The sequence below is a fragment of the Fundulus heteroclitus genome, chromosome 7, assembly GCF_011125445.2.
Source record: "Fundulus heteroclitus isolate FHET01 chromosome 7, MU-UCD_Fhet_4.1, whole genome shotgun sequence".
Taxonomy (NCBI): Eukaryota; Metazoa; Chordata; class Actinopteri; order Cyprinodontiformes; family Fundulidae; genus Fundulus; species Fundulus heteroclitus.
In genome coordinates this window covers 28,030,840-28,057,434 of record NC_046367.1, presented here as the reverse complement: position 1 = coordinate 28,057,434, position 26,595 = coordinate 28,030,840, and the positions used below count along the sequence as shown (strand labels likewise).

Below are 26,595 nucleotides of genomic sequence, written 5' to 3'. Positions count from 1 at the left end.
TTATCAGTTTGGCTCATGTTATTTTTTTTTTTGCCAAACTGTTAAACTGATTGGAGACAGAGGGGCATCAATTATTATTTACCTTTTTGATTTAAGCTTTGCACTTTGACTGATCCATTCTCAAATAAAAACATGCTTTGAGCTAAAACTGTTCCATTTTTAACTCGGGAACATGTGCGTTTTAGACCCTAAACACTGGATGTGTAGGGTTGCTGTCCAGCAGCCGGGTGTTCAAATCTGCTCCAAGTTGCCTTCCAGGATTGTTCTGCATTTAGCAGTTTACCTGTTGCAGCTGAAGTAAAGTACCAGCACAGCACAATGCTGCCACCATCGTGTTTCACAAATTGGATGGAGTGTTCAGGGTGTAGTAGCTTCTTTCAAGAGCGGCCAGCGGTCCATAAAGGCCAGGTTTGTGAAGGGATCAACAAATAAAGCAGTTGTCCTGTCACCACATATTCCCATCTGAGCAGTGGATCTCTTGCTGCTTCTCTGAATAATGCCTTTCGTGACTGGCCTGTCAGTTAAGGTGGATGTCTTGGTAGCTTTTTCAGTCGTGTCATACTTTTTATTTTTGGATGATGGATTAAACAGAGCTCTTTGAAAATATCAAATCTTGGGATACTGTTGTGTTAACCGAAACCCAATTTTTCTTTTTAAAAAGTTTTTATCCCTCACCTGTCTGATGTGTTCCTTGGACGTTATATGTGCTCTAACGTTAAAAATCCTCCAACACCTTGCTAGAACAGGTGAATTTATATCTATTATTAGTATCTTTGCTTATTGGGGGATTATTTTGTTTATTCTGCAGTCACTTATTTGCTCTGACCTTTATTTAAGTGTATCAGAGCATTTTTTTAAATCATTTTTCTAAAACAGAAAAATTTGAAAGCAGTATTTTTTCCCCTTAAACGTCCATGAAGTCAGTTGTGGCAGGCAGCCGTTCACACTGAGCCAGGTTCTGCTGGAAGTTTCTTCCTGTTATAGGGGAATTTTCATCACATGCATGATCGGTATGAGGGATTGCTGAAAAGTCAACGACAATGCAGACGACTTTCCACTGCGGCTACTCGTTCAGCAGTGAATGCTGCTAATAAATGAAATGAAATCTGCTGAGTTTCCCTGAACAGAAAACGTTCTAATCAAACTGTCTGTATGGTTTGATTGAATTGGTGAAATGCCTTGAGAAAACATGTGTTGTGAATTGCCGGCATATAAATAAAACTGAAATGAATTATTTAGTTGTGGCCAATCAGAATAAAAACTCAATAAATTACACTGGAGTTGGTTGTTACCATATGACAAAATGGACAAAAGTTAGAGGTTGCAATACTTTTACAAGGAATTGTACAAAAAAAGAACTTTAATAATGACAATGTAGAGGAAATGTTTGCATTATGATGTTTTATTTGAGAGGTATAATTGCATTCACTCAATAAACAATAAGCAACAAACAACCATCGTAGGGTGTCAGTCGATCTAAAATATTTAAGCCAGTCATACCACAGGCATTTCAGCCGTATCAACCCCCAAACAACCGAAAACATGTCAACAAGTGTGCTTATTTTATACACTTCTAAAGTAAAAATAAGAATAACCTACTTTGGAAATCTGTTGGTCATGTTAAAAATCTAAAAGGGGTATTCAAACAGAAAAAAAATATTTGAACAGAACAAAATGATTAACAAGGCGCAAAAACATTTAGTTTTTAAGTCTTGGGTTTAGAAAATATGACCTGTGTAAATCTATTTAGATAAATTCATGATGAAATACGGTCAAAATTTATGCGGACATGAAACTAGATAATTTTCTGACAACAGGATGGTGATGAAACAAAGTAAAGGGAAGAGTTGAATACATTCATAAGCAAAATTTTGCAATTTTCTTTTGGCATGATTAAGAAATGTCAGCATCTGCTTCCCCACATGCAGTGCACAACACATGTTGCGCACATAAAGCATTGACCTCAGAGCAGCAGATTGTCTGGTTGTATAAGACTGGGGTTATGGGATCATTCATAGAAATCTAAAAGTCTAAATGGTCAAATATGAGAATTGTAAAATCATATTTATGCCATAAATGTTAAAAGAAATAAACACACTGTAGTTTCAAATTGATAAAATCAACATAATGGCTGTTTATGCTGCCATTATACCCTAAGTCAATTAACATGTTTTCCAGTGTTTCCTTGTGCATCAGAAGCTGAAAAGCCTGACGAGTGCCTTGGAGGTTACACATGACATATAAAGTGCCCCCTCGAGGAAAGAATTACATAAGTGCTAATGAAATTGATAAACTTTAGTTTTCATAAACTTTCAGTGCAATATTACCCTGACCAATGTTCTCCCTACTAAGAAAATGCTCATTTAGTTCATCCTGAAGGATCTATACAATTTGCAGGATTGCCCAATCGATTAGGTCACCTTTTAACGCAGGTTAAAAATGCTGCTTCCTTAAATAGCTCTGTCTCAGCAGTCGTGAGTCACTCACTGAAGGGTGAATTAAACAGAGTCAACAGCACCTGTTTGCGTGCATTCGAGTTGACAGGTGGGCTCTGAGGGGCGATCACGGGCTCACCGCCTCCCATCTGATGGGACAGCAATGATTTCTGAAGGAAACACAGTTTCCAGTCATTTTTAAAAATCGATCCAGATTCAAATTAAATGATGCATTATCCCAGCTAAGTGCAAAATCTGAAGAAAAAAGTGCACTTGTTCTCAATAAAAAACACTTAAATCCAAGCAAAGTAAAAGAAAACCCTCACTCTGCTAATTGGATGCATGACGAGAAAGCCACATTAGCAAAAGAGAGAGAGAGAAAGAAACACCAACAGGAAAAGGATCTCTGATTAGTTGGATTCATTCTGTTTCTTCATCGTCCAAGCTCAGCACCATCAGGCTGGCGTGGTTGATGTAGTCGAAGGCAGGAAACTTGACAGGGAGTTCGCTCCACTTGTTGTAGTTGCTGTTCTTTTTCCCATTGATATTCACCACAAAGTTTTTCACATGGAGGCAGGGCAGCTCAATCCCACGGTACATCATCATTGAACCCCAATTCTGCAACAGGAGAGGAGTAAGTATAAAAAAAAGAACAACCACGTGGTGCACATTTGACCTGTTCGATGCATTAATGCTAGCCAATGGCAAGATTAGCCAATGTGAGCTTTGTAAAATAAAGGAAGGCTTGAAAAAATGTTATTCTGGAATTGCGTGAAGGTCTACAGTGTTTAGCAAAGGTATTCACACACCCTTGAACATTTATCACTTTAGCAATCAGAAACTTTGATGTATTTAATTGGGATTGTATATGATAGAAAAGTGCAAAATAGTTCATAACTGTTAGATGGACAAAATTATTTATAAAACTTTTAATCAATGAAAATTGACTTTAGCGACAGACTTAACTGAAATAAAATCTGGCTTTCAGAAATCATCTCATCATTAAAGATAATCTACCTGTGTGTGGTCTAATTTCAGTCAACGTGCTGCTGTTCTATAAAGGCACCAGGGATTTGTTGTAATTGGTGAACAAACAGCAGGTCACAGAGAAAGTTTAAAGCAGGGTTAGGGTATAAAACAATCCTGAGTTCTGAAGATGTCATGGAGCACAGTTCAATCTATCATCCGAATGCAGGAGTAGGGAGCAGCTAAAACGCTGCAAATCCGACCATTATGGACGACTTGAACGAACAATGTGGTTGGAAAAACCTGTAAGAACTCCCATTTGCAGTTTGCCAAAAGCTATGCAGGAGATGTAGCAACATTTGGAAGAAGGCGCTGTGGTCAGATGACACCAAAACTAGAGTTTGTGGCCGATATGTACAACGTTATGTGTGGCAAAAACTAACATAAATCGTAACCTTGAACACCATGTTGTCACAGTGAAACATGGTGGTGGCAGCATCATGCTGTTGGGAGACTTTACATCAGCAAGGACAGGCCAGCTGGTCAGAGTTAATGTAAAGATGGACACACCTACACGCTTCCTCACTGCCCGACATCACATTGGACTAAATGTTACCGGCTTTAGGCCAGTTAGAATGAACAAAATTATTCCTAAATGCCAAAATAATGAGAATCTATTTTGGGAACTTCTAAAAACCTTCTTCAAATTCAGAGGTTTATATACACGTCCTTGTTGTTTGGCAATAGGCAAGAACTAAATCTAGCCACTGGGAGATGAGTAAAGATGCGTGCATTTATTTGCTAAAAAAGTAAAAATCCACTTCACAGTTATGCACATTTCTTTAGCTTGTCCATCAGAAGTCCCAGTAAGGTAAATTAATGACAACTAGAAAAAGGATTCAGGAGTTATGGGCACCATAGCATGACACTTTATCTCAAGTTACTGCCAATGCTGCAAATGTAAAACCACACTGTATGTTTACCTGACCACAGGCTTTGCAAGCTATGACGCCATTGGTCTCATAATCCAAACGTCGCTCCTGAAGAGCTATGTTTTCCCTCTGAGTGAAAAGTTCGCTGCACAAAAAAAGATAAACATAATTAGCCATTTAATTAGAAATGCTCAAAGGTTTAAATGAGTTCTTTCTTGTTTACCTAAACTGTGGCGAAACGTTGACACTGTGCATGTTTTCAATCATTTGGATGTCTTCGCCGCTGCACACGTCTTGGTTGCAGTTTCGACAGCTAAACGTTACAGCAGATGGGCTCTCAATCTTGACGGCCTTCTTCTTCTGCTTTACCAGTCTCACTCTTTCCTCCATTATAGCCTGAATTTGATACTCGGTGATCTAAACAACAGTGAATTTCTTTTAAGGCATTGTCTGCAGAACCAAATGCATGCGTAAAATGCTAGTTTCATATACCTGCTTGTTGTATTCTGGTTGATTTCTGGCTTTGATTTTCTGAATGGCTTTGTTCATCATTTCCTCACGGTACTCGTTGACGCACTCCTTTTCAGCCACCCCTGAGTTCTTGACATCCACGACAGTGTAGGTGCTGTCCTCAGCTCTTCCCCGGCCTTGAGACTGCAAAAGGTAAGAGAGCCAATGGTGAAACGAAACACCACCTTTAGTCTGTCAACATTTATTTTCCGATGCTAGAATTTAGAGCAGGATGCCTCATGGGATGCTGGAAAACACTGGCCATTACAAAAGATCACAGAAAACATGAACAAGCTGGGGCTAAGCTATCCTTTGAAAAGAGCTGGCTGGGAAAAGTACAGACATAAGCACGCATCAGGGTAATCCCTGTATTTCCTCAGGGTAATCCATTGTTGCAGAGATAGTTTGGCTGCAAAGGCGGGGTTTAGAAATGTTAGTGATCTGCACTGTCCTGCAACGATCTGTCACAATTCTGGATCAACAGCGTGGTAAAAACATTTACTGTAGTGGCTGTAAAGTGGGATTGTAGGTGAAGCATTACAATGTTCTAAAAATATTACACTAAACGTGACCTTTTAAAACAATAAAAGGAAACAAACCTCAGACTGATTGTTACAAGTCAACTGAAATTTATTTTAACAACTCCTCATTCATTAAAGATAATTTGTAGAACTTTTAAGGCAGCATCTAAAGGCATTTTTGATTTTTTTTTTTTTTTTGGTACAACAAATCGTAGTCAAATTATTATAGGTAGAAATAGGGCGGTTGACATACTTTCTTTTAATATCGAACACCCCTAGTGAACACATATTGCCTGAGCACTACAGAGTTGCAGTAGTAACACTCTTTTGTATGGACACTGTCACTGAGAGAAGAAGACTCAGTTGTTTTCAATATCTGTGTTTAAAAATGCTAGTGAAGATTCTCAGTCATCCAGGTCATGGTCATTCCAAAAAAAGCAAAAAACAAAGCAACTGGACTTGTTTTCCGTAGTTGAAGACGTTTCACTTCCTCTCAAGGAAGCTTTCTCATTTCAAAAAGTCAGGAGTAATGTGGAGTACCAAGCTTTATACTGCTGCCTAACAAAGGCCTTGTAATGGCTTAGACAACATGCAAATTCAACCTCGTTACAGAGGAGTGGACCAGTTTTGGTTCAACCTGCTGCCTTAATGGCTTTAACAACCGCCCATTACTAAGGGGTGGACCTGTTTTGGTTGAAACGTCTTCAACTACGGAAAACAAGTCCAGCTGCTTTGTTTTTTACTTTTTTTGAATGTGTTTAAAAATTAAGTGAAAGGAAGCCCACCAATGCAAGAATCTATTTGAAAGGAAACCATGCGCACACTTTTGTACTTAACGGTAATTTAGAGCGACCAATTAACATGAGATGCACAATTTTAGACCGTGGGAGGAAGCAGGAGCACCCAGAGATAACCCACACATGCATAGGGAAAACATACAAACCCAAACACAGGACTTTCCCGCTGCAGGGCAACACTCCAAAAACCTGTGCTTGAGTAAAGCTTCTTCATTTTATCAGCTGATACGTGTAATATGGCGTAAAGCACTTTCAGCTACCTTATGTATGACAGGTGCTATATAAATAAAAGTCAACTTACTTAATTACACTGAATAAAAGAAAAAAGGAATAACATCACATTTTTAATCATTGAAAATAGTTCCTTTCACTAACCTGAATCATAGCGATTTCATTGGTCACGTGGCCATATCGGATAACAAAATTGCAGTCCGGTATGTCCAAACCTTCCTCTGCCACTGTGGTAGCAATCAGCAGGTTGAGTTCGCCCGATTTGAACTTTTTTAACACATCTTTTTGCTCTGCCTGAGGAACACAGTTGCAGGTTACATATCAAGTGCTTGGGACATTGCAGCCAAACAGAGTGCAGTATGCCTATCATGCACTTACAGCAGTCATTGGTTTAGTGTCGCTTTGGTCTCCTCCTCCGATGACGTGAGAAGGTTTTACTCCAATGTCAGCAAACTTGGGGTTTTCTTGAATCCACTGGCTCAGACTTATAGCGCTGTGACGTGTTTTGGTGAAAATGATCCCTCTGGCCTCCTTCCTGCTGCTGAACTCGTGCAAAATTTTAGTTCTGAGCTTTGACAGGCTGTCGTTTTCGTAGCTAGGGTCCTGTGCAAGCTTCTCCAGCTCTTCCTTGTTGTCTGCAGGGAGAAGACGGTAAAGAACTGAGGCAAATCCTTTCACCACAGCGGAAGTCATAATGTTCACAACTGCAGTCCCTCACAAAACGATTCACTACAAAGTGTTTTATTGGGATTTTAAGGTGACAGAACAACACAAAATAGCACATAATTCTGAGTTGGCAGGGACATACGTGGTTTTCAAATATGTTTACAGGTGACTATATATAGTATCCTTTACTCTGATAACACTAAATAAGGTCCAGTACAACACGCTGCCATTAGATTGAACCTCATTAAGAAATGCACTTAACCCTGGTGGTGACAGCATCTGCTGTGGGGTTGCCTTTCTTTAGAAGAGACAGGGAAAGTGGTTAGAGTAGAGGGGCGGATAGATAGAGCTAAATACACAGCTACCCAAACCCAGACTTGGACAGAGTTTCCCCCTCCTGGTAGGACTAAGACCCTAAATGTCCAGACGTGGCTACAATGGAATGACTTATTAGAACGGCTAAGTCAAAGAACAGACCTAAATCCAGCTGAGAATTCAGAAAAGACTTAAAAACTGATGTTCAGGAAACCATCACAGATTCAGTCTAACAGAGCCTGAGAGCTTCTGGAAAGAAGCGTAAAAAACACTGATACAAACAGCCCCTAGAATAATTACAGCTGTAATTATTGCCCAAGCTGGTTTTACGTATTAAGATCAACACATCAAATGTTTCAGTTTTTAGAAAATCTTTTCCTTCCACTTCACAATGACCCTTAACCTCATTAAAAGCCTTTTCAGAAGAGTTAAAGATTTAATTTTTTTTTTTTAGATGCAAAGGGTGAGCCGCCATTATTTAAAGGCTATGTATTAAGAATAGAATGTCGCTCAGAGACATATGTGTGTGAAGACAGACAAGGAAAGACTTTGGCAGAACGTTGTATGTTGGATTTACTGGTTGTATAACGTGACAAAATGTGGTAAAGTTCAAGGGGTGTGACTACAATAGCACAACAATAGCAAGAAAGAGGACTTGCTAAAGGTAGAGAGATCAAATAAAACCCATCTAAAAGCAAATCTAAAGCACAACCTCATGCTATGTTAGCCTGGATGCAGTAAAAACTGCACCTCAGATGCTCTTTTCAGGTAACAACACTGGAATTCAACATGCTATTGCTGATTTTGGCCAGAGAATAATAAACGAGGGAGTGCATACAGTAATTTACTTAGCTCTGCAGGTGAATATCTTGTGTACATTTTCTCATACTTAGACCTGGCTAAGCTAACAAGAAGAAATCCCATTAGATGCTATCACTGGAAACCAACCAAACAATGGTAAAAATTGGCCGCAGACAAAACCCAACAGTAGAAGTGATGAATACAAGCTTGAAAAAAATAAAATAAAAAAAATAAATAAATTAAAAAAAGAAAGCAAGAAAGAATGTAAAAAATTAATCACCTTGAAACAATTTGAAAAGGAATCTCTCTGTGGGTGTTATCTGTATGTTCAGCTCTTCATCTGGGGCTGTTTTCTTCTTCATTTGCTCCCCGTGGAATTTGTTCAGGAAACTGAGGGCATCGCACATGCGAATGGTGTTGCTCAGAATCAGACCTTCGTTATACCGCCGCAGGTGCTCTGCGCAGACCCTCACTGTTTGGTCTCCCTTTTTGGCGGCTAAAACAGAACGAGATAATTTTATGACAGATCTGAGTTCACAAAAGTCAAACTGGCAGGCTTAATAAAGAGTTAGTGTTAAAAAGGGAGCACAAGGTCACTGCAGGTAAAGGGAAGGAGGGTTTATAGAGCTTCAATACCTTGCCTTTTCTTTACTGAACTAAGATTAATGTCATAAATAAAAAGACATAAGCTGTATATATGTCTAAGAAATATCAGTCATTAATTAGATATTCAGGATTTCTCTTAATAAACTTAAGTGCTATCATTTGTAATCTTAGTAAAAGCCTAAATATTTTACTAGGACAATGTGAAGGATGTACATTGATGTTATTAGCATAATGCTTATCTATTTAGTGATTATTTTGTGGTCCTTTAAGGCATTTTCCATTGACATATCTTACCTTGTCGCTCTTCTTGTACAGCCCATTGTTCGTAATTCTGAGAGCCCAGCTCACAGGTGGGGCTAAGCTGGGCATGTGCATGAATGTCATGCATGATTGTCTTGATCACGCAGCCAAAGGGATCCTGACAACGATATTTAGGTAAAAAACATACAATTAGCTCTGGTATGACAGATAAAAACATCATAGTTTTAATGTAAATTTCCTGGTAAATTTACTACGAAACAAAGTCTACCTCTCTTCTTGGTTCAACCGTCAGAATGGATTTTCTTTGTTCCTTTTTATCTTTCCCAATGCTTCTTGTCATGATTTTGGAAGCATCCAAGTTTGCGCAAATCTGCAAAAGAGGGACAGAAATTTGCAGAATATGCAATGCAAAATATAAATATAGAATTTCTCATTTTTTAAGGTTTTATTGAATGTCTTTATAGATTCAAACGTTCAAGCCCTTTCTTGTCTAGGTGATCTCCAACATTCCCACACCTCTAAGAACACTCTGCTCTAGCAGCTAGTTTCTGCTAGATGTATGAAGACCAATGATAAAATGTGGAGGTGAGCCTTTGCTGTGTCTGCCCTGAGACTGTCTAAGACACTACCTCTATGTATCTTAGATCTGTTCAGATCATATAATACTTAAAATGTCTTTTAAAAGCTCTTCTCTTCTCTCTGGTCTTTGAATGATTGAGCAAGACAACAAATAGCTTTAGAAGTTCTATCTCTTCTGGGTTTAAGGTACTTTAGTATATTTTATCACAGTTCTATTTTTATGCTTTTTATTGTTGTTTGGTGAAAATCTGAAGCATTAAATATAAATATAAATCACATTACATTGTTGTTTTTAAATGCCCTATGTAAAAGTATTTGCTTAGGAGCTGGATCCTCAATGAATAGTGAAAACAGAGAGAAACTGGAATGAAATTTAGACCAGAGAAATGTGTAATAAAATGCATATTATAATATGTATTATATTTTTTTAACCAATGGTTGCATATACAATATTAAGCAGTATTTACTCGCAGAATGTGCTCTTCAGCTTTATTCAGCGTGTTGGCACCCCCGACCCCTGGCGAGGCGGTCAGGCCCAGGATCTGAGGGAGTTGTACGGTCTCCTTCTGCTCCTTCTTGAGCTTTAGGTTCTTGTGCTTTTGTTTCAAGTACCGCATCATGATATGGTTGTAGACTCCCCCCTTCTGAGTGTGGTGACATTCATCGATTACAATCAGTGTCAGATCTGAAAAAGATGAGGACGTAATGTCTGAAATTCATATGCAAAGGACAACACAGAATAAAGAACAGATTTTAGATATTTTTGGCACTAATGTAGTTTCTCTCTAACTGAAAGTGTGCAAATCTTATATAAAGACAATTTTTTTCTTTAACCAAGCAGATCAAGTTTTCATTGTGTATTTATGCACCTCAAATAACAGAAGGTAGTTCCCCAGAAAGATTAAAGTAGCTCTTTAGAAAACAAATCGTCCCACACAAGCCAGCACTTTTTGTGGAAACATTTGAGACAGCAGTTTAAACCACAGCATAACATATTGCAAGAGAACTGCCTGCTTCAAAAATAAAGTCAGGCATCAACGCGATCCGAGTAAGGTGATTTACAATTACTCAAGTCTAAACTGTGTGATTCAAATTTGTCCCAGAAGAGAAGCAGAATGCAGAGTGGCAGCTTGATGGGCTGTGATAGATGCTCTCTGGTGAATTCGATCCAGCCACACACTGATGGCTTGAACAGACATGTGGCCAGAGAGCCAGGAGGAAGGAAGGATAAAAAATAAATGCTTTCAAGTGTTTCGACAAACAGCATATGTTCCTCCGAGGTGGCTATTCCACCTTGGACTGGTGACTGCCAACAGGAGTGAACGCCAGAGTTGGAAGAATTTGACAAGATCCCATCGGGGGAAAATCCTGCCCCGAGCCCTCTGGGTAGTTATCTATTCCAGAACACGTCAGAGTCAGAAATGATGTCCTGGACAGACTTTAGGAAAATGTAGAAATGTTGCAACCGCATTTAGTTTGAACGGACATTTTGATTATGATTAAGAAAAAGGTGGAATTTTAACAGGAAATTAATATTCTCTGTATAGTCTATTCAGTCTAATCAAAGAGAGATCCAAGGAAAATCTTGCTGTAACATCCTCCCATTAGCAGGGGATGTGTGGGCGCTGGTTGCTAAAGGACTCAACACTATCTTGAATGAACAGCAGCAATAAACAAAAACATTTTTGATTTCAAATGAAATGGTTTTTGTCACTGCAGCACAACTCGCTGCTACAGGAAGTTAGAAAAGCAACAGTCAAAATCTCCTATTAACCATTGCTTCAAAGGATGTTAACTTTTTTTTTAACTAAGTGTGGTAAACAGTTGTCAATTTTATTGTCACAAAGGACGTTATTTGAATTGCCTTTTATTTTGAAAGGTCCCTAATTTAACGGCCGGCAAAGATCAATCATTATCTTTCAGTATTATCTAATCTAATATTTATACACAATAAACAGCTGGGAGACAAAAGTTTGGTATTTCTTACCAAACGGGTTCAAAAATTGTGGCTCACTTTGTTGGCTTAGAGAAATGACAAAAAAGATGCCTCGTCACTCTTCCAACGGCCATTTTGAACCTAATCTGTCAGACTTCTCTCTATCTCCTCCACAGGATGAAATAGGAACTGGTAAAATTAAGCTTCATAATAATGTTCATGCCAGTGGGTTGTATTTCATTTGTGTTTACCTGTATTTCACACTAGAGAACGTGCTTGTTTACTAAAGATAGCATTAGCCTTTTACATGCTAGCTTGTTAATGCAAGCTAATGCTAGCTATGTTCCAACATTCACACACTGATGAAATAAATTGTTACAAAGCCAACATAAACATGTTAAGAACCTGCAATTACAAGATTTTATAGTTTTATTTCTTTCAACTGTACTGATAAATTCATGTACATTTAGAAATTGTATATGGTGTTATATACCAACTATGAATTATGCTATCCAAATCAAATTGTTTCTTATTATGAGATTTAATTTTAACTCCATGCTTGCTCAGGCATCCAGATAAAGGGTTATGTTTTACCCCCGTCTTCCGTAGCCTTCATGTTATATATATATTTATGAGTTTAACCAATTATTTTGGGTAGAAAACCTACTACCCAAACCCATACCCTGGCATCATTCTGTTAAACCCATACAGTAATGAATCCATTTATATTTCACCATAAATTGTATTGGAAAAATAAATCATATAGCGTTGCTTTTAATCAATTGTCCACAACAGTTTCACACAATTAGATGAAATTAGGTTCTGGAGAACCCTACCGCTTAGCTTCACCCCTTCATCCTCTCCGCTGTTAGCTCTCTCCAAGTAATTTTCAAGAATCTGGGCCGTGCAGATGATGATGTCGTTTCTCTCAACAATTTTGGTGAAAGAGATTTTCAGCTGGGAGTCTCCGCTGACCCTCTCCACTTTGTACGTGGGCTTCAGGTGGGGTGAGAACTCAGTGGCGAAATGCTGCTCCACGAGAGGAATCTACAGGGCAGAATAAAATATTTTACGAATATGATTTTCTTTTTAAAAACTAACAAATGACTCGCTGCCACTACAGAGCTGTTCAGGATTTAAAGAGCAGAATGCGAACGCCCACCAAAGCTAAATATATTCACAGCTTTATTCCCTTTGTTTAAGGCAGGGCGTCTAATTAGTGGATGCAGGGGATTTTGTTGCACTGTTTACCAAGGGAGTACACAGACGTTTCTGTTTGGATACAACAGACCTACTTATTGCTCAGGAATGAAGATTAGAAACTAAAATGGCTTTGGTCACACGGGATTACTTTTTTCCAGACTTCTACTAGATAGTTTTATAGCTGGAAAATCTTTTTCCCCATATATAGGCATATCTATTTTCCTTGTTCAGTCCATAGCTTTTATTGGCCAAGTGCACTGGGATATATGAACCGCATGGCATGGAAATTCTGGTGGGTAACTCCAGTGTTTTCTTTGAATCCGGATAAAGCAAAGCTGCTACAGCCCATAAGTCAGATAAACCGGAGTCGGATTCTAGTACCTTGTTCACCAGGACAACCACCTTTCCTGGTTTCCCCTCCGCTCTCCTGCGGTCCAGATGTTTCTGGGTAATGTACACTGCAACTCTGGTTTTACCGCTTCCTGTAGGGAGGCAAATAATAATGTTTTCCCCCTCCAAGGCAGGCCGGGCCACTTCCATCTGATAATCCCGAAGAACAATTTCTGTGTTTTCTGGGCCTCCTCGTGTGGTTCCTGCTGGTGGACTGTCCCTCATCTCTGCAATGCAGAGCAGAGGTTCAGACAGAGGAAAAAACAACAACTTTTGTCTATGTCAGCAAGCCACAATTACACATTTTTCCTGGAATGTCCTCTATACGCATGTATTTCTAAACAAAAACATTTTTATGTGGATTCAGCACACATACCTATCCTGAAAAGCATACTCTAGAGCTTTACAATCTCAAATTCGCCAACGTTAAGAGGATAATGAGAAAAAAGCTCACACTGAGTCACTGAGTTTATTACCTAATTACTGTGATAAAATAGGCAAATCGATGCACCAGAAGATACTATTTGGGAACAAATGAAAAGTCTAAAGTAATTAAGCTGCCGTTTTACAAGAACACGTCATCTAAAATGAGAAACGACATAAAAATGGGAACAACTGACATTAGGCACAGAAAATCTACTTGTTTGAAAGGATTCAGGAAAACAACTCCAGTGTCATTTTTACTGTTGCTTTTATGTGGCAGAATTCAGTCTTACTGTGCAGGAACACCCGACTTAACATGATCCTCCTAAACTGGATTTAAAGTTGCTGGCAGGCAATGAGTCATTTGTTCTGTCTCAGCAGGAGCTGATGCATTACTAAGGAATTATGCACATTTTTCAGGAATCTGCCCCCCCCCCCATGTTATGAGTTCCACATTTCCTCACAGTCATAAATACAAACGCCCAGAAAATACAGTAGCTAGCAAAAGTCTCCACTGTTTTTACATTTTTGTCACATTTGAACCACAACCTTTAAAGGTTTTTAATTTAGATTTTATGACATAAACCAACACAAAGTAGTGCATATTCAATAAATAGAATAAAATATATCTGAAAGGTAAAATAAATCTGAAAGGTGTGACAGGTTAAACAGAAATGCTCACTTTTCAGAGTTTTCTTTGTAAAACATGCAGAAAAGGAAAAGAAAACACAAAGTATCCTTTTTTTTTTCTTTCACTTCACAATGATGTACTACTTTATATTGGGCTAACCACATTAAAATAAACTGATGTTTGTGCTCATTGGGATGGCAATCATGTACTTTACTCTGAGTGCAGACAGTTTTTAATTATCCTAGGTTCAACTCAAGTCTGTCCTGATAGAGAAATATAGCCTGAGCAACAACAATAGGAAATGTGAGGGGGTGGGGGGCTCAGAGTTTCCCAGAAGGTCCCAGACACTGTAATGAATTGGTGTATACATGCTCAGCGCTGTTAAATGTCACTCCAAAGGGAAGGGATATCAAATAATTTCAGTGGCAGACCGGGGTGAACACGCATGTTAGCTTACATGTTGCCCCATTCTGTTTAAAACCACGAACTCTGAAAACTCGGATGGGTTTGAAGTCTTGAGGATTAGGCGTAAATTTGATCTCAAGCAAATTAACCAATGAAAATCTCTTTTCCAGGTTTTAATGTTATTTAAAGTTGATGTGATGAGATTAATATGAGTAATTAAAACTAGGGAATTTCTCAGCCATCTCACAAGGAGAGAAAGTATCCGTGGTTCAAACCTGGGATGCGGCAGACGTATCCGTAGCATCCTACAACCAAAATCAGCAAGATCGGACTGCAAATTGGAGTGAGAATAAACATGGACGGCTTTGTGTCGATCTGATATATTGATGCTCTGTCCAGAGCGTGCGCCACCCCTTGGCCAAAGACAGATTTAGGACACTAAAACTTAACTTCTCCCCACCCCGCCCCCGCCCTCCTGTAACACTGAAGAAGACAAAGCATGCACAGAACGTTAACTAAAAGCTACACTCCACAGATTCCTTTTGGATCTGCTCATACTGGGTCAGCATGTGGTTTTCATTTGAGGCACCAACGCACTGCATCCTCTGCGACCTCCCTGTGGTTCGCTCATGGAACTTGTTGATGCCACGCCAAAAGGCACGGAAATGTTCCACACCGATCTCCAATCTAATCTCATTTTGCCTGATGAATACTAACTAAAGCTCAAAAAGCTAATTTTCTGACAAATACTTGCGCTAATGTTCTACTGGCGGTCTAGGTTTGGCAGGACAAGAACACATTATAGTCGTATAAATGTCAAGAATGTGGGTGAGGGGGAAGGAGTCCCACCTGGCTTTATGTCCTCCATGGATTTTGACAGGTCAGGGCTCGCATACAGACCTGAAAAAAAAAGACATGTACTTAAAAATACACTCATAAAAAGCAGCGTATTTTAACCACATTCAGCACATAACAAAATGTCAGTTCCTCTCAATGAGTGAAGGAAGGGAGGAACTGGAGGAAAACCAGCTTTATCCGATGTTTATACAGCCGCTGCATGTAGGATGTATTTTTATGTAGGCTATTATGTGGTAAACAACAGCAAAGCATCCTCAACATGATGCAATGATAACTACACTATTTAATTAAAGTCAGAGGGATGAAACAACATTTTCTGCTTGTAATTTTGTCAGATTTTCTTTAAAATGTGTTGCACTTCAATGGCCAGTGGCCAATGTAGACTTTGCTCCATAAGTATCTTAGTACTTTTCAAGATTATGTTTTCAAGACCCACAGAAATAGTGGAAAACAAGTTACCTAATTTATATTACCTATCTCATTTCTTAATAAATTAACCTAATGAATAACTTTAACAATTACATGTAGCTCTGTCTGTCTAAGCTGATTGCTTTCTGTAATCTGATTTTTGCAAGCAACTGAGACCCAAACCTTAATAATTTATACTATATCTAAAGAACAAGGACCTGGTGCATGACTAACAAGGATGCTGTGATAGTAATTTTGTAAAGAAACCAAAATGAGTTGTTTTGGGTAAAATATAAGACTGAGGTTCAGGTTTTTGGTCCTAGTGGAAGATCAGAGCTCTCTGGTTGATCTTGACTCCCTGGCAAAGTATGTTAGGCCCATGGTAACAAATCTTGGTTTTAAGACAGACAATGATTTAAACAGTCAAATAAAGGGCCACATTTAAGTCTAGTTTATATCATTTGAGAAAAATAGCAAAAATCAAAGCTATCCTTTCAAGGAAACAGTAGGAAACAGTAATCCAAGCTTTTATTTATTGCGGTTGGATTTCTATAATGCCCTTTGTCTTGGAATCAGCCAGTCCTCTCTTGCTCATCTGCAGCTGGTGGAAAACGCTGCGGCTCGTCTTTTAACAGGAACACGTAAAAGGGAGCATATTACTCTGGTTCTGGCCTCTCTTCATTGGCTCTCAGTGTATTTTAGGGTTCATTTTAACATCCTTGTTTGTTTTTAAGTTCTTACATAACTTGCCCCCCCCTACTTGGTAGATCTTCTCCACCACTACAACCCTAATCGGTCTCTTATGGCCGCTGACCAGTTGCTCTTGGTGGTTCCCAGCTCAAAGCGGAAGCTCAGAGGAGACGGGGCCTTTTCTATCGGGGCCCCAAAGCTATGGAACCCTCTACCATGCACATACGACAGGCCCCCTCTAGTCCACTCTAGTTGGTGGTAATGCGCTTTATAAATAAAGTTGATGATGATGATAAAAAAGTTCTTTCAGTGATATTACAATAAATTTTTTACAACGGGGCAGTTTGCTGCCCTGCATCATTGCTCTTAAAGTTTACAGAAGAATTAACGACTCATAAAACATAGGTTACATACATTTCCTATATTGGAAAGCCCAGATTATGATGTCATGACTTTCTAACCTTACAACCTCTGTGCTAACTGGAGGCACACGTGTGGCTGTATTTTAGAGCGACATCTAAATCGTACAACTTCCTCTTGCAGCATCATGGAAAAATCTAAAGAAACCAGCCAGGGTACCAAGAAGAGATTTGTGGAGCTTCCACGAGTCTGTATCAGTGTGGGTCCGGTTTTCCAGAGGTGAACGTGTTTTGGTGCAAAATCTGTGAATCAAGACCAGAACGAAATCAAAAGACGCTGTAAAAAAGCTGGCTGAAGCTGGGAAGAGAATGCACGGCCAGTGAAGGACATTTTTCACTGTTGATACAATGCAGTGAGAGGCCACACAGGGAGGAAGAGGCCATCACTCCAAAAGTAGCGTAAAATAAGTTAGATTGCAGTTTGCAAATGCATACAGGGCTATTTTTTTTTACTTTTGGTCATAAAGGCCTTCAGTATATTTTGGGGGAAAAAAGTTGAAGCCTGTAAGCTTAACAAAACATTCCCAACTGTAAAGTACAGCGTAAGTAAGTTTTTAGATGTTCCGAAGGAGGGCTGCCACGAGAAAGCACCAAATGTGGAAACATTGAAGCAGAATCTCAAGACACAAACCAGGAAGTTAAAGACTGGACAAAAATGGGTCTTCCGAATGGACGATTTGGCTAAAATTACCCACAAATCAGCTTAAAAGTTGCTTCCAGACAACAATGTCTAAAGGAAGGCACCACAAAGCCCTGAGCTCGATTCAAAGGAAAATTGCTGGTGGAGTTGAAAAAGGGGTGTTCAATCAAGACGGCTTACAAACCTGACTGGTTATGCCAGGAAGTCAGGAGAAATGGAGCAACATTCCAGCAAACTGTTACGAGAAAGTTTTGGAAAAGAAACCCCGAAATGTTTTACTCAATTTTTACAATCGGAAAGGGAATTCTACCCAATACCATGGAAATGTATGTAAACTGTTCTGAATTCAAGAGCAACGTGAAACAAGACAAATGATCTTAAGAAATGTCTTGGTCAGTCTGGTATTTAGCAAATAGAAATACTTTTGGTAAACGTAACTGAGCTAAAGCAGGAAAAGTTTAACCAGATTTTAATGTCAGGCATAGGGAAGAAATTAGCCTGTGTCAGTTTCTACATCAGCGAGTGGATTTTTTTTTTTTAATTGAAAACTGATCAGACATGTTCTGTAAGACCTGTGGAGTCCTCCTCAGGCCCCTCGGTGACCGTGATTTCCATGGACTTCTCGCTCTGACCGCTTTCAGCTTGCACTTTCTCCTCTGCTGCAGCTTGATTCTCTGAAAACAGATTAAAAAAATGTAATGCTTTAATTCTCATACCACCTTTACCAACTCGGTGCTAAAAACTAAAATTAATTACAGATGATTAATGAATTACAGCTAATTAGCTTTTGCACTGCTATCACAGGGGTTCCCAAACTTTTCAGCCTGCGACCCCCATAATAACAGCGCCACAGACCCCCCCCCCTCCTTTTTTTTGTGGTAAATTATGAGAATAAAGTAGTAGAATTGAGAGAAGTATTTAAAAACTCTTACAAAAAGTGCAGCCTTCCCCCTGTGTGAAAATGCTGAATGTTGAGTATCTTGTAAATTTATACTTTGCTATCGGTTTCCCAAATAAAGAGATGCAAAATCTTTTTAGCACATCAGCAGCATTAAAATCATCTCCAGCCACAGGAGGTGTATTGCGAACTTCCTGCCCCCCCCCCCCCCCCCCCCCTCAGTTTGGGAATCCGTGTACTATTACAAATACTTGCCAATAACAATTTGCTCAAGAAACTGAATAAGGGATGTTGTAAACCAGGCCAATAACAACCCTAACGACTCCCCATTGCAGAAGCGTGGACCTGTTTCGGTTCAATTTGCATGTTATCTAAGCCATTACAAGGCCTTTGTTGGGCAGTACTACAAAGCTTGGAACTCCACACTACTCCAGACATTTTGAATTGAGAAAGATTTCTGGATGGGAAGTGAAACGTCTTCAAACTTTGGAAAAGTTTTTTGGAATGACCATGACCTAGATGACTGACAATCTTCACCAGCATCTTGTAACCCAGCTATAATTACTCAGGGGCAGCAGCACTTCCAAATCGCCCCAAATCCCTAGAGGCTTCGTTGCCAAGACCTTGCGTCATGACTTTTCCTTCAACAAAACATCCAGAAGCAGAGGAAGTATCTACACTCACTCAGCTTCTCACTCTCAGGTGACCCTCCAGTCAGCTCATACAGGTGATGATGTTCAGTGATGCGCAGGATTTCCAAAAATTCAGAGAACCAGCCCGGTCGGCATCTCACGATTCGGCTCAGAAGCACCCTGGCTCCACTTCCGTTTCCATGATTTCTTGTTTCAGCCAGAATCTAGATTTTGAACAAAGTTTATTTAGTAAAGTTACGTGCCTGTTCAGCAGTCTGAAGGGAAGGAGTGGGAACGCATCTGCACACAACACTGCCATCTTGTGGTCACATGAAAAATTAGTTTAAATTGAGTTTATTGTTATTTTTAAAACGACTGTATACAAGAGATAAAATATAGACATATATGGCCCACTCACCTTCTCATTCTCAACATCAGTAAGGAGCTTTCGAGAATAACAGTGATTGCACACTTGGTCCGTTTTCATGTTCATCAGACTGGGAGCCAACAACTGAATCAGCCGGACACAGCAATCGTTCTCGGCCTCCACGTCGGCGTCTGGGGAGTTTAACTCCAAGTAGTCAGCTGCGAATTCGGAGCCTCCATGATGCAAGGCGTCGACGAAGGCCCTGAACCAGCCCTCTGTGTGCGGCTTCTCAACAACCACACTAATAAGCAAGTTCGCAGCCGATGCGGGGCCATCCGTGTTCAGTTTCTGACTTATCTGCTCCTGTCGTGCTGGTTCGATGAAATGTAAATGGGGCAGCACGTCCTCCACCTTTATAGTATGTTGGAGTCTCCCTCTTAAGTCTTCAATGAGTCGCTCATGTATTGCATCGTTATCGGAGGCCATCGTGAGTTAACTTCCCGATACAAACAGACTATAGCTGCGACTGAAGTTTAAAGTCCCAGCCTTTCAAATGTGATGATTCACTGGGGCTGGTTCACTTTCGTTTCTCCTCAACACACGCACCAAGTCGATCATGACTGAAAGTGACCACTAGATGTCACTGTCGGATTGCTTTTTAACTTTTTTGGAACGACCATGACCTGGATGACTGAGAATCTTCACCAGCACTGTTGGATTATATTAATTTAAACCAGGCCCATGAAACGCTTCGGCACTATATATAAATCCAGTGTAAAGTTTCCATGGACAGTGATGATCTAGGACTCAGAGGTGTCAAACTAATTTCTATATGGGGCCACTTTGGCATCATGAAGTCATTAAAAGGGCCGCTTGCATGTGTAGAGACGATACTTTTCATTTCATAATTTCATTCCAGTTCACACAGTAGTATAAAAAATGCACAGTAACATAAAAGTAGCACCCTTAGGCCCAGTTTATACAGTTTATCTGCAAAAAAAAAGTTGATATTGGGGTGAGTTACACTTACAGGAGGCACAGTTTTAGCCACTTTATACACTATAAAAGGATATATGCCTTTTTTTTTTTGGCTCTCGAGGGCCGGATAATTTACCTTGAAGGGCCAGATTTGGCCCGCGGGCCTTGAGTTTGACACCTGTGATCTAGGTCATCTGCTGAAATTGGTCAACTGTGTTTTCCACCAAGAAATGTTAAAAAAACTTCATGCTTCCCTCTGCTGACAGAAAACTTTGAGATGCTGATTTTCCTGCAAGGGTTGGCACATGCCCATGATACTGCCAAACATACCAACGACCGGTTTAATATTCCTGGTGTCACTGAGCTGAACTGGCCTGCAAAATCACCTAATCCAAACCCCGCAGTTTATGGGGTATTGCCAATAAAAAGATGAGAGACGTCCAACTCAACAATGAACAAAAACATTAACTAAAGGCCGCTTTTAAAGCCCTGCAGGCATCTGTGCCATTGCACATTTCTCCAAAAAACACATTGATGACTGACAATTTAATTTTTGAAAAGCATTATTTGAACACACAACACAAGTGTGGTACTTTAAAAACATATATGATGTGTTACATCTGGCATCAGTCCCTTTTCTAAAGGAGAATGTCAGCAGATATATTAATCAAAGCTTACCAGCAGGTCCATGTCTGCATGGCTCTAAAGGAAGAAACAAATGTTTTTGAGTTTCTTAGCAAAGTCTGGACTGAAATCTGCTTGAAATGCTGCAGTGTCACCTTAAACAGGCAGTTCATGCTTGTAAACCCTCAAACGTGGTTGAGGTTTAACTGCCAAGGCTGGCATATGCAGACAGTTATTAGATGAAGTGGGCAACCACTTTATCTCGCAGGTCCAGTCCGTTTTGAATAGCCTCTCCCCTTCATAAATCAAATAGTTGTTCAAAACTCCATCTTATGTATACTGAAATTATCTCTGTCTTGTGTTAAAAATTGTGCAATGCTTTCAAATAAGTGGAATTTTTTCAAGCAAAAAAAAAAAAAAAAACTGTTAGAGGAAAAATACATTTCATTGTACTCTACAGTACATGGACATACTATTTAACAAGGTGACTTTTCAGCATCAAAAATATTGTTGTTATACTCACATTTTCAGGGGGGTTGACATTTGCTGTATGTACTAACTATTGCAATTAATATAATTAGTATATTATACTATATTCCTAAATAACACAGTTGTCCAGGTAAGACACTTCTGACCTATTCCCTGGTTCAGGAGTGGCTTGACACAAGGACTGCAGCTGTTGTGTCCCATCATGTCCTACATACGTCAGTGTCTAGTGGCTCTGGAAGCTCTGTCTCTAGCTGCAGTCCATGCCTTGTGAATTTCCCCCTCTCTCTTGAGTGGGCTTTGCTTCACAATCCACTCAGGGATGTGGTTAACCCTGTTACTTTAGCAGGTTTTTCCTTACGCTCAACTTTCCATTGACACGCCTGGGCACAGCCCTCTGCGAACAGCCAGCTTTACCAACGACTGCGGCCGTGGCGTACCCTCTGTGTGGAGAGGGTCAATTGCTGTCAAGTCAGCAGTCTTGCTCATCGTTGTGTAGATTATTACGTAATGTTTCTGTATTATGTAATATTAAAAAACCTGAATTTTGAGGGTTTTCAGCAAAACACTTGATATATATCACTCTGTTTGTAGTGAGACATATAACGTTCTGATGATATTCTAATTTAGTGAGATGCACCTGTGTAAAATCTCATAAATGAAAGAGAGAGTTCAGTATTTTTACCTGGACTATATTGTGATTTGTAATATACATTTTCAATTTAGTTACTTGTCATTGTTAGTTTTTTTTTACTTACACACATTTGCTTAATTCAGACACTTAAGATAAAAAATAGAGTGACTTGTTAATAATTTACACTCAAGCAAACCTGTAGTCAATATATGGAAATACAAATTAGACATAATATTTCATTAAAAATTTCACAATGACAACAATACCTTTTAAATAGAGTAAATTAAGATGTTGGAGAACACAGAGAAAGAAAGAAATAATAAAAAAATAGTGAAAGACACAACTTCAAAAGCTTTTTTTTATTTATTGCTTCCGTAGCTTCAAAACAAGCATAATCTATTGTGTTTTACAGAATCTCATGAGTAATTGATAGAGTAAAAAATATTATTTACATTATACAATAATATATTTATTATTTTACAGCTGTTCAATGACTAAGCAGGCATCATCCAAAATTATATGGGAAAACAATGGGATTCATAAATATGTAATTCAAATGTATTTATTAAGATGGGTGAGCTATCATATGGACTGGTTGATAGGCACAAGTCCCTGTTTGGCGCCTGCTTTAGAACAAATACAACTGTACGGCTCAGTGAAATCCCATATTTAATTCTTTTTTTCTGCTCCAACACATCTTACCATGTATATTACAAAAAAAAAAAAAAAAGACATGTATGCTGACATCATTTTATATTGTGCTACTTTGGGCTTAAAATCAGTGCAGAACAGTTTATAGAGTTTACAACACATGCGCTGCATCATACTTGCGTGTCCGAGGCGGGGATAACAGCAGATAATCCTCAAATCTGCATGTTATATTTGCTCAAACAAGCATGCACAGTGCATTCTGCTTTATATTGTACAGGGTGTGCACGTCAGCAATTGCAATAATAATTAATAGTAATAATCATAATAATAATGCACGTCATTTAAATATATAGTGTACTTGATACTGTGATGTATGTTGCAGTGCAATTATCCATAACCCCTGAGTCACACTGCAAAGAATATAGGCATACAGCTAAGTATGAGAAAACGGTTCAGACACCTTGGTAGTAATGCTGAGTTGCACTAAAAGTTTTAGGAAATAGTTTTTTACATCTAACCCACACAGGATTCAGACTATAGATGGGCTATAATTTTAATGACCAGGTTCAGCAGTGACTGTTAAGGGTATCCATGTAGTCAGTATCGTGCGATATCCCCTGTCCCAGGAGAGGAAATTTGCCGTATGCATTTTTTTCCCCCACCGCCTTGCCAGACCCTTAGTGTCAGGTACTATGCAAAGATTTCAGAAACCGGGAACAGAACGGCTGCGTCATCGTTTTTTTTCCCCCCCTCGCTGTAACAAAGTCACCTCCTCACACTTCAGGTTCTAATGAGGACACAAAGCTGTGCCAGGCCTCGCTTTTAGCGCACACCCTCCCTTTCAAAGTCTCCGTCTGCACAGGGTCAAAATTTGAACAAACATCTGTGCTCGTCAGCTACCTGCCAGACTTGAAAAGATTGACGGGCTGTCACCGTCCAGCATTAACGATCCCCACCGAAAGCATCGTTTTTTTTCTCTTGCTTGTTGCTTGAGCACATCAAAATGAGTGATAAAGTATTCTGCAATTTGGCAGCAAGTAATACAGTAGAGGCTTCTTCTTGACAGTCTTCAGAACAAATACGCACGTCCTTTCACGAGGCCCACCCTGCTAGTACCGGGTTGGACTCCTTTTGCTTTCAGAACTTTTGTTTCAGAACAAAAAGGGGCCAAAAAAAAAACAAAACACGATTTTGGTCCATATTGACACGACAGCATCGTGTGGTTACTGCAGATTTGTCACTAACCCACGGTGCAAATCTCCAGTTCCGCCATATACCAAAGGTGCTCTCTTGGAATGAGATCTAGTGACAGTGGAGGCAACTGGGGCACAGCACACTTGTCATGTTCAAAAAAACTGTTTAAGATGATTTTAGCTTTGTGACATTGCGCTTTGGTCAGCAAGGTTAATTTGGTACTAAAGAGCCTAACCCAGGTCAAAGTGTATCAGGGAATTATCTCCAATACCATTAAACCACCAGCTTGGCAAGAAAAAGCCACTCTTTCGATTGGTTTTCACCAAATTCTCATCCTAGCCCCTGATTGCCCCAGCTGAAACTGATACTAATCAGACCAGACCAGAGTTTTCCATCCTGACCATGTCCAATCTTGCTGAGCGTCAGTCAACTGCAGCCGTTACGTCCCATTTCAGCGGTAAAGGTGTGGCGATGGCCCCTGCGTGATTTGGTTTTGACATTAGGTTATTCGGGTTATTTGTTACCTTTCCATCATCTTGAACCAGTCTACCCATCCCCCACCGACATCGAAAAGGCTTTCTATCCCCAAAACTGCAGCTCGCCAGATATTCTCTCTTTTCTCAGACCGCTCTCTGTAAACCCAAGAGATGGCTGTCCATTAAAATCCCAGTGGACCTGCATGCGTCTGGACTGAGTCGTTGCAAGGCCATTGGCTGATGCTTGTGCTAAAAAGCAGCTGAACAGGTGTACCCATTAAAGTGGCCAGTTAGTATAATACTTCCCATCGTCATACTACAGGCATGAAAGGCTCGGAAGCGTTTCAACATCCTGAGTATCCGTGGATTTCCAGCGTTTGAGGCCTTCTACTACTGATGCGCTCCTCCTTTCTGCACAAGCGTGACTCTAAGTGGCAGCCTGCTGGCCAACACCTGTCATCCTGTCAATTCACTGACTTGCTTATGTCTTTCTTTGGGCCCAGATTTTGCATTTGAGGGAGCTTGTTTGACTGCCTGTCACCCATACTGTCTCCATCCCCTAGATCAGAAAGGAATATATATTTTTAGCAGTCGCGGTTGGTTTAAAGACCCCATATTGTTGGTGACATCCCAGAAAAACCGCAAAGAATGCTTATCAGTCCATCATACATCAGGATAGTAAATATCAGATGACTAGTCAGTCAAATTGAAGAACAAACTGACACTGGAGTGTTAAAAAAAAACCTTATGTGAAGAAGTAATGTCTAAATTACTGGCCTCTATGAGAGATCAGTAATTGTCTGAGGTAGGTCCGTCAGCTTTCCTTGTTTAGACATGTTCAGTGACACATTGCTCTGATTGTCGTGTTACCTTTCCCTGTACTGGTGAATATAGTTGTTAATAAAAAGAGACTGGTATACTGGTGACACGTCCAGGTTTTATATTAGTCGGTTGGTGTTCGTTCTGGCTGACCCGGGCCTGGTGTCCCACTCTGATGGAACCAACCATGAGAAGAGCCTAAAAGCTAATGCACAGTACCAGGGAAAAGCCTCTAAAACACTAGTTGGGCGTAGTTCTTTTTCTAATACGGCCAAGTGTTAATACCAGCAAATAGAAGTGCTGTCCAATAAATATCAGCAGTTCCCTCTCGGTAGAACAGGTTTTTAGCTTTTTGTAGGTTTTTAGAATTAAAATGAGTACACTTTATAGATTCTTTTAAAACAGAGAAGAAAAAAAAACACATTTCTTCTACATGCACAATGACTTGAACTCTCCTTCCTTTAACATATCCACCTTAAATGATGAAAAACAGACATTTGTGTCTGCATGCTGATAAAAACAACAAAAAAGGTGCTACCTATTAATTACAGCATAGTAACCCCGATATTGCCATATGTGACTGCAGAGAGCTTTATGTCCTGGGAAACTCGGGGTCTGAGACAGTTCTGTGCTGTCTTTCCGAGGTGTGTTCGGGGTCAGAGGGCAGCGCAGAAGAACAGGAGGCAGATGAGGTTTGAGCTGGGAGAGGGATCAATGCTGACTGCTGCTGTGCTGGGATCTGCTGCTGCACGTCTGCATGTCTTTGTTCAAAAAATGCTGTAAGAGTGTCCTCTATGGGTGGGTTCGCAATGGCCAAGCTGGACACAGAGTCTTTGGATTCCTGAATGGTGCTCTCCAGTTTTTGGCTGGGGCCCTGAGAAGAGAAGTGTAACAAAATGCATTTCAGATATGTGCTGTGTAGGACTACATTCACAATGCATGCAGATATTCATGTTATTTTTCACATTTTGTCACAGGACAACCACAAACTTGTGATAGAGCAACACAAATAGTGTATATATGTGAGGTATAATGAAAAATGATTCAGGTTTTCAAATGTGTTTACAGATATAAATCAGCAAAAATGTGGCATGTATGTACAAATTTCCTTAGACGACTGCCCCATAATTAGCTTAATCTATCTTCTGATCAACTTTTAGCATCCTTAAAGTATGTTTTACAGAGTTGTGGAAAAGGTAGTATGCAGCTATGC

At 39.7% G+C, this 26,595-nt stretch overlaps 2 protein-coding genes across 3 annotated transcripts in view; both read right to left on the bottom strand.

Annotated features, from left to right (window-relative positions):
* Window positions 1–1,384: 1,384 nt before the first annotated feature.
* Window positions 1,385–20,384, bottom strand: ifih1 (interferon induced with helicase C domain 1). The gene is made up of 16 exons (XM_012874037.3): window positions 19,572–20,384; window positions 19,206–19,377; window positions 18,196–18,297; window positions 15,458–15,508; window positions 13,141–13,376; window positions 12,393–12,603; window positions 10,088–10,305; window positions 9,310–9,411; window positions 9,075–9,198; window positions 8,455–8,670; window positions 6,771–7,027; window positions 6,537–6,686; window positions 4,826–4,987; window positions 4,557–4,750; window positions 4,385–4,478; window positions 1,385–3,053 (listed from the first exon to the last, which is right to left on the bottom strand). The coding sequence occupies exons 1-16, from the start codon at window positions 20,004–20,006 to the stop codon at window positions 2,856–2,858; spliced, it is 2,922 nt and encodes a 973-aa protein (XP_012729491.2). The 5' UTR covers window positions 20,007–20,384; the 3' UTR covers window positions 1,385–2,855.
* Window positions 20,385–24,088: 3,704 nt separating this feature from the next.
* The window catches only part of LOC105934182 (potassium voltage-gated channel subfamily H member 7), a 53,133-nt gene continuing 50,626 nt past the window's right edge, over window positions 24,089–26,595 (bottom strand). For both annotated transcript variants that reach the window (XM_021322328.2, XM_012874064.3), the window contains exon 15: window positions 24,089–26,256. In XM_021322328.2, the coding sequence (XP_021178003.2) occupies window positions 25,975–26,256 (282 nt within the window). In that variant the 3' untranslated portion in view covers window positions 24,089–25,974. The remainder of the gene's footprint in view (window positions 26,257–26,595) is intronic.

What these genes read in the sequence shown, in the direction of transcription:
- ifih1 (XM_012874037.3), bottom strand. Translation starts at nt 20,006, where the DNA reads ATGGCCTCCGATAACGATGCAATACATGAGCGACTCATTGAAGACTTA. An exon ending in CTGAAGAGCACATTCTGCGA is followed by an intron (nt 9,412 to 10,087) that starts GTAAATACTGCT and finishes CCTCTTTTGCAG; the next exon opens with ATTTGCGCAAACTTGGATGC. An exon ending in ATGAAATCGCTATGATTCAG is followed by an intron (nt 4,988 to 6,536) that starts GTTAGTGAAAGG and finishes TACCTTTTGCAG; the next exon opens with TCTCAAGGCCGGGGAAGAGC.